The following is an 8,402-nucleotide window of genomic DNA, read 5'->3' on the forward strand; positions in this document are numbered from 1 at the left end:
CGTGTTCCGGATCGGATTCGGGATCGGGATCGGAACCGGGTTAGAAGACAGACTGCCTGGTGGGCAATCGAAATGGAGGCGTTGCTGGAACTAGTTTAGTACAGTGACCAGCATCGCGTGTGCATTTGAAGGCGGCCCAATAAGTTGGCCAAAAGTGATCCGGCGAAAGAAACGCGTTCATAATTGACATTTCTGCTGCTCCGGCCACAACATTTCTGCCGACGTCGCTGCCTTCGTCGTCGTTTTGGCAACGGAGCTGTTAACCAATCCCCAGAACCTCTGTTGGCTCAGAAGCGATCGGCACTTCGAGCCAAAAAGACGGTCCTGTCCGTCTAACGCACGAGTACTTCCAAGTCCAGAATCGAGTGCCGCGATCCAGAGCAAGTCCGAGTCCAAGTCCGAGAACTTCGTCTTCGTCTTCGGGATCGTAGTCGTGGTCAGGTGAATGCCATCGGGGCAACGTGCCTGGCATTCCAGAGGAGATATATATTCTGAGTCGCGATTCGTGTTGGCGGCTCTTAATACAATATAGCAGTCAACTTATATATGGTCTGCCCCGTTCAAAACGAAAACAAATTGGGAAGATATAACCGCAGCGAAAGCAACAAATATCAAAATGTTTGCATTTTTGCCAGTTTTATTACTTTGTGTGCATTTGCTGCATTTTAAAATTATCTCGGGAGCAGATCTCCCATCCGTTTCGGGAGGGGCACTTGCTCCAGCTCCCGTGTGGCCAAATGGTGAAATAAACGCGGCACCCGAGGCAGGATTGCTTAAAGCCAATGCCACAGATGAGGAAAATCTCGGGGGAACGGTGGTGGGTAAGTGATATATTCAAGAAATGAGAACTAGAAGCACGAGGCGTAACAATGTAATCGAAAGACTTAAGGCACAAACTTGAAAATTTTATTATAAATAGCAGTCAAAGGAATTTTGTTGGATTCATAATGTTAGCCAGTAATATATGTGTACACTTATATATGTAAACATAAACATTTTTGGTTTTAAAAATATTCAGATACCGAAGTAATAGGAAAACTGAGTTAAGCTTCCCACAAAAATGTATTCTTGCATACGCTTTAAAAATGTTAAAAATTATAATCCTTATTTTATGAAAGGAAATTTTGCTAAACAACCTGGAAATTAATATTGGCAATAAATAAATACTTTCAACACTAACAATAGTCACTCTTCTATATACGTCACTATTATAAAATGAAGTTCAACGACATCGAAATAACACTTTTCTGATTCGGCAGTAGAATTTATTCGCGGCACGCACCAAGCATTACTTGTATGACCTTCAGAAATCTATAAATTGCTTAAAGTTTGAGGGGAAAATGCGAAGTTTGGCTCATCGAGTAGGTGTACTCAACATTGTTTACCTTATACCCACAATGATGGCTTGTCGCTAGGTACTGCCCTTTAGGCCAGTTATAGAGAACTTTCTACTGCAAAAACAACTAGGACTCATGTAGGCGTGCATTTTGAGATCAACTTCGTCGCTTGTCGTTCGTGTTCCGTCGCCTGTCAATGTACCCGCCAATCTATTACCTTTTATTTACGGCCAACAATTAGACAATTAGACAGCACTTTTGATGGAGAGGCGTGATCTGTGGTGATGTCTTTTCGGGGCGTCGACATAAGCCTATTAATTCGGGATGCCGCGCAGATTGGGCCATAAACGAATGCCATATAAAAGGCAATAAGCCGACACCTTTCGCGGATTTAACAAGCCATATTCATTAAAAATTAATTTTTATTTGCATTTTGTCCACTGTGCTCGCCTGAAGTCGCGATAAATATCGTTTATATGACCGTTGGTCATATAAAATTTACAAGCCACCATTAAGTAGACCTCCAGCTCGAGTTCTCTGGCATCCTGCGTTGGAATTCAGGTTTTCAGTGGCACACGAGCTGTAACGGTCTTGCAGACCTTGAACTTGTAACTTGCCCCTGATTCTTAGTTAACGAGTTGCAAGTCTTTTGCATCAAGTGTTAACGATTTGCTGTGAAAACCAGTTGAACTTCAACTTGGGTGTGTCTCGATGACCATTCAAGGTATAAGAACTATCATATGTTACATATGTAGCTAGATTATTATACTAATAATAATTTACTGTTTTACTTTAGTGCTTAGTCACTAAGTCACATAAAGAATATCTTTAATTTACTTATAAACTGATCAAGTTATTTAAAAAGCATTTACATGTGTAATTCGTTTTGTACAAAATTTTTTTTTAGTTAATTTAAAATTTTAATCTTTTCTTTTCTTTTTATAAAAAGTATAAACATTCTCTACTTTTTATGCCAAAATAAGTGTGTCGAATTCAAAGCAGGATCTCCGATCAATCAAAGGGAATTTGTTGCCTCTGACAGCTTGTCATAACAATTTAAAAATAATCAAAGTAATGTCGAGTAAGCAATAAACATAAAAGCACCAATTTTAAACGATATTTGGGGCAAATGAGTAATATTTCGGTGACTTTCTTTGGGGATCCACACAAAGCATAAGTCTCATTTAACAATTCCTCTCAAGTGAGTCACGATTGGCCGAACACTTTTGGCGGTTTGTAGGATTTATATTGTAAAATAAAAACACTTTTCAGAAAACCAAAAAAGATATGCATATTCATTAACGATTCGTAGCACGAACTGAACGTATTCTTCATTACGACTTGTGTCAGTAAAGCAAAAGCCACGTGCAGATTTCTAAGACTTTCCTGTGACAAATCGCTTTTACGCTCGATTTAGAATCAATAAAACTTACACCCCAACGAAGGCATTAAAGTTTTTTAAAGCCTGTCAAGAAGATCGTTTAAACTAATCGCCACAAAAGCAAATAGCTCGTTAGGAACAAAACCCCAAGATAAGCTGAGCATATCACTTATTTAGTCAAATTTTATGCGCTGCCAAGCCATTCGAACTATATTTGTGGGCCAGAAGCAGACCAAAACATGCGTAATAAATTAAAAATATGGCAAATTCATGCTAAATAGCAGCAACAATGCCCATGCGATAAAATCAGAATGGAACCGGCGACCTAAACAAAGGCCTAGACCAATTTTAAGAAGCCGCCAATGAACATGACAAATATATGACAATTGACTGTAGAAAGTTGCCGCAGTGGGGGGCAAGTTCAGCATCTGTGAAATGGCACAGCAATTGTCATTCCGTGTGGAAAGAGCTTAAGTTTATTGTCAATATTCTGGCCAGCGAAATATGTCAAAATATTGAGTAATCACTCTCGACTGGCGGAGAAGCGTGGACCCAAAACTCAAAACGTGAACGAATGTTAAGCAAATATTGGCTTGGTCTTTTCTCCACTCATATCTGTTTTTTGTTATTTGGGTGCTTTGTCAACAGCGCGACAGATTGGCCAAAAAATGAGTTGTAAAGTACCATAGTTTTGGCTAGACAATTGCGTATGTAGCTCAAATCTTCTCAGGGGTCAACAAACTCTGATCTCGAGTGCCCCTAGAAATGATCAGCAGTTCCCCAAGTGCCACAGATATTTTCCAAATATAGAATCGTTATCTCATTTACACCAGATATACATTTTGGTGTTCTCATTTTTTTTTAAATTTATTTATTTATAAATGCAGCTTAAGAAGTCTTGTAAAAGTAAAACGAATGTAATATTATTTTAACAAAGTATTCACAAGATAAATTATTATATTAAAATTTTTTAGATTGTTATTGTTACATATAAAACATTTTAAGATCTCAGGGGTTTCTCCGTTTTTCAACCCTAAAAATGAATTTTTGAACCCTCTTTTTATCCTGCAGATCTGCAACCAAATCTGAATCGCCAGCGACGCCAATTCTTTTTCGATCCCAGCATTTTGCTATGGCAAGGAGCTCTCGGAGCATCGGGAGTTTCCGGTGGCTGGGGTCCTGGCGAAGGATCCAAGTGCTTGACATCCCGTGGTCAACCCGGTGTGTGTGTGCGCATCGATGGATGTCGCCAGTATTCCAGGCTGGCCCGCCAGTTATCCATCTTCACCCTGCGTCAATGGCCACAGACGAATGGACTTGGACTGAATGGCAATATGTGCAACTTCTTCGATCTGCTGGGCAGAGTTAACAATGGCATATGCTGCACGGATATTGATGCCAACAGTTTTGGAGTATTCCCACTCCCTGGAACGACGACCACGACTACGGAGATGCCTTCAGTGGTGGCCGACGAGGAGGATAGGGAACATGTGATTCCCGAGGGAGAGGTGGAGGGTGTATATCCTGCGGATGCTCCTCGACCGGAAGAGCCCATTGACAATGCGAACAGTGTGGAGGATACGCCGGATTTTCAGGACGTCAACATAATTGAAGGTAATCCTCCAGGAGCAGATCAAAAACCAGAAGCAGAACCGGCGGCGGAACCGGTGGAGCAGACTATTCCCACACAGCCACCATCTACCATTCATCCCTACCAGTGGCCCTTTGGCTCCTTTGCGGGCGGCCAGTGGCCACCGGCGCTACCGACTCACCCACCGACAACGGGTGGTTGGCCACCACCGCTGCCCACCCATCCGCCGAACCACCATTATCCCACGCACCCCACCACAGGAGGAGTTCCAAGCACCAAGCGCACCACACCAAGGCCCACAAGCCCCGCCAGACCGACAACCACTAGGCGACCCACTTATCCTAGTTATCCCTCGCCAGTTACAACCACGACAACTACGAGACGGCCTGTGAGCGGAACTAGTTCGGAAGGACTTCCGCTGCAGTGCGGTAATAAGAATCCAGTGACGCCCGATCAGGAGCGGATTGTTGGCGGCATTAATGCCAGTCCACACGAATTTCCCTGGATAGCGGTGCTCTTCAAGTCGGGAAAGCAGTTCTGCGGCGGCAGTCTTATTACCAATAGTCACATTCTGACCGCAGCTCACTGTGTGGCACGGTGAGGAATAAGACTGCGTCCTTTTAAAATATCTTAAAGACTTGTGGTTATTGCAGCATGACCTCGTGGGATGTGGCGGCCTTGACAGCCCATCTGGGCGACTACAACATCGGCACGGACTTCGAGGTGCAGCACGTGTCCCGCAGGATCAAGCGACTTGTGCGGCACAAGGGCTTCGAATTCAGCACCTTGGTAAGAGAATTCAATCTATTTTCCTGAAAGACCTAGTGATTTCCTTCATTATGTTCAAATGATAATCCTCTTTTCTAGCACAACGACGTGGCCATATTGACGTTAAGTGAACCAGTGCCCTTCACCAGGGAGATCCAACCCATTTGCCTGCCCACCTCGCCCTCGCAGCAATCCCGATCTTACAGTGGCCAAGTGGCCACCGTGGCCGGATGGGGTAGTCTCCGGGAGAATGGGCCACAGCCATCCATCCTGCAGAAGGTGGACATTCCCATTTGGACAAATGCCGAGTGTGCCAGGAAATATGGACGTGCAGCGCCTGGTGGGATCATTGAGTCGATGATTTGCGCTGGTCAGGCAGCAAAGGATTCCTGCAGTGTAAGTGTTGACATATATCATATATCATCAGGATTCTCAGACTGATTCAATCTACAGGGCGACTCTGGCGGACCCATGGTAATCAATGATGGTGGACGGTACACCCAGGTGGGAATCGTGTCCTGGGGCATTGGCTGCGGCAAGGGTCAATATCCTGGCGTTTACACTCGTGTCACTTCGCTGCTGCCCTGGATCTACAAGAACATTAAATAACATAGGATTCCGATTAGTCTAAGACGTGATATGCTGCAATATATTAAGAGCGAACGATTTAATAAAATGTCAACATTATTGTAGACCTAGACTTTTGAAAAGCCCGAAAGTATGCCGGGATTTTGCGTCAAGTTGTCTTCTCTTGAATTGCGATACGAAGAAATAGTTCATCAGAGATTTTAAGATGTTTAAAACATATTTTGTCTTAGCAATTGCAATTGAGGATATAGTTTCGGACGCCAATGAAAAATATGTCACATTAACAAGGCAAACATAATATTGGTGAAGATAAAAAATAAATTATTATATCCCAGCGAGTCATGACTACTCCGCGTCTGTTTGTTCTCGAAGATCTGTTCAAGTTTAACAATATTGTGATGGATCCCTTGGTGGAAGTGTACTCCCAGCCGTTCTTGCTTCCCAAGATTCTGGAGCATCCCGAACTGGTTCTGACCGCCGATGCTCCTGACAACAGTCTCATGGGCTTTATTCTGGGGACACGCGTCGAGGATGCGTCTGAATCTTTTGGACATGGAAAGTCTATGAGCTGGAATCATGGACACATCTCTGCAGTGGCCGTAGCTCATGATTATCGTAAACTGGGCTTGGGCACTCGGCTCTTAACAACCGTTAGGGATATTTTGGATCGTCAGAACGACTTTTATGTAGATCTATTTGTGCGGGAGAAGAATACAAATGCCATTGGTCTTTACGAGTCCTTGGGATATGTGAAATATCGCTGGATGCCTAAGTTTTATGCCGATGACCATGGATACGAAATGAGACTACCCCTGTCCCGTGATGTGGATAGAAAGTCCCTAGAGGGAATAATGATCAAGAAAATCTACAGCTTCGGCAATAAGCTGTACTATCTGCTGATGTTTTACATATTCGGAATTATAGCTATAATTATTGGTGGAAAATTGGTTGAATAAGCAATTGTAGTGGCACCAAACTATTAAACTTTATTTGGCATCAAAACGTATAATTTATACCAGGAAACGTCTAGAATAAGTTCATTGCACTCGGACGCCATCGTTCAACTAAAAGTTTGAACAAATCGCTCAAAGTAAAAAATGAAGACCAGAAAATGTATGCCAGAAAGCATATGGAAACAAGAATTGTTTATATGACAACATTGAACCAGAATTTTCAAATGCTGTGCGTTTCAAGTTGCGCAAAATGCCAAATTGTGAAAATCATTGCGCGTGTTTCAGACACATGCCCCAACCAGACTACACTTTATATTTATATAGAATTTCTTATTTGTTTGCTTTTGAGAAATGTAGCTAATAAAAAAGACAACAACGAAAGCCTTGACCATCTCGAAACGGAAATTTGCAATCGAATTTGGTTTGGCAAACGACACGAACATCAATGCGTTTCGGTTAAAGAACATATGTATGTATATGCATTGCCAACATTAGAGTGGACCTTTCAAAGCAAGATTTTTTGTAAATACTAAAGTAAAATATGTTAAAAGCAAGCACTAAACTCTGCCTTTGTTTGTTATGTAGGTTCTACCAAATAATTTGACCAAGCCCATAGTGCCAAGGCAACGTGGCGTATGAGTGATGACCCAAAAGGGCCACTCTTTATGCGACTGATGTCCACCCTAGTTAACATTTGTCTGTTTTTCTACCTATAGTTGGCCTTTGTGCGTCAACGGAAATTGATCTTCCTCTAAAAATTCACCTCAATGGATTTTCTTTAATTAGCTATGTAATCCAAAAAAAAACTTTTAATTTAATCTGAAGGCGACTTCACTGCTCATTAAACCTCCATGGGGCGGGGAACGTACTTTCTCAATTCGTAGGCACTTTCCGGCTTCGGTTCATCCGGATAGTAGTCCAGGAATGTTTGGCGATGAGCATAACCCAGAGAAGTGTACAGTTGATAGGCAGCACGATTACTGATTCGCATAAAGAGGTTAACGTAGGAAGCTCCTTTAAGGTCTGAGACCATAAAGAAAAAATCCATCAGAGCAGTGGCCAGTCCAAGGCGTCGGTAATCCGGAGATACAGTCAATGCTGCCACATGACCATAGGGATCCTGGTTGCGCTTGACCTGATACTGCCCGAATATATAGCCCATGGGTCTGCCATCAGCTCCTGGAGCTACGGCAATCTGTGAGAGTCCTGGAAACCCCAAGAAATGCTTCACAAAGAAGGTCAGGCTATAAACCTCGGTGAGAGCATCGAAAACTAATGAATTAATTTTAAATAAATCATCGAAACGCATTTCCCGAAAGCTAGTCATCTCTTACAACAAATTTGATTATACATACTATGTAGTTTTCTATTTTTTACATTTTTTAGATCTCATAGATTGACAAACTAGTGGCCTGCTTCAATGGATATAAATCTCTTTACAGTATCCATTCATTGCCAGGGTTATTTGTTGGGGTTATAGACCACACCCGGATAAACATAATCAAGCCGGACAGTCGAAAATCTTCGCGCACGAGAATCGAAAATTATTTCTCGATCTTCTTCTAATGAGGTTAATGTTCGAGGCACTCGTTGACTCAGCGCCCTGTGCGCTTTTCAAAGATCTATTTATACGATTTAATGGCGCATTTTGCACAAAAATAAATAAAAGTACAAACCGATATTTGTCTTTATACTATATGTATGCCCACATTTATATGTAAGCACACATTATCTTGGTAAGGAGCCGGATTTCTATTTATAATCGAGAGGCATCATCCAAGTTG

The 8,402-nt window shown here is 42.3% G+C and overlaps 3 protein-coding genes across 3 annotated transcripts; 2 read left to right on the top strand and 1 right to left on the bottom strand.

The window, feature by feature from the left end:
• The first annotated feature begins 2 nt into the window (after positions 1-2).
• LOC117145385 (serine proteinase stubble) lies at positions 3-5,777 on the top strand. Its single transcript, XM_033311022.1, has 5 exons — positions 3-821; positions 3,790-4,906; positions 4,963-5,098; positions 5,177-5,473; positions 5,531-5,777. Exons 1-5 carry the CDS (start codon positions 617-619, stop codon positions 5,684-5,686), a joined length of 1,911 nt encoding a protein of 636 aa, XP_033166913.1. The 5' UTR covers positions 3-616; the 3' UTR covers positions 5,687-5,777.
• Positions 5,778-5,865: 88 nt separating this feature from the next.
• On the top strand, positions 5,866-6,920 carry LOC117145404 (N-alpha-acetyltransferase 20). Its single transcript, XM_033311046.1, has one exon. It carries the CDS (start codon positions 6,007-6,009, stop codon positions 6,619-6,621), a length of 615 nt encoding a protein of 204 aa, XP_033166937.1. The 5' UTR covers positions 5,866-6,006; the 3' UTR covers positions 6,622-6,920.
• A 456-nt stretch (positions 6,921-7,376) lies between these two features.
• On the bottom strand, positions 7,377-8,005 carry LOC117148141 (N-alpha-acetyltransferase 20). Its single transcript, XM_033315372.1, has one exon. The coding sequence runs from the start codon at positions 7,943-7,945 to the stop codon at positions 7,460-7,462; it is 486 nt and encodes a 161-aa protein (XP_033171263.1). The 5' UTR covers positions 7,946-8,005; the 3' UTR covers positions 7,377-7,459.
• Positions 8,006-8,402: the final 397 nt, after the last annotated feature.

Source organism: Drosophila mauritiana, chromosome 2L (assembly GCF_004382145.1).
Source record: "Drosophila mauritiana strain mau12 chromosome 2L, ASM438214v1, whole genome shotgun sequence".
NCBI classification, from domain to species: domain Eukaryota; kingdom Metazoa; phylum Arthropoda; class Insecta; order Diptera; family Drosophilidae; genus Drosophila; species Drosophila mauritiana.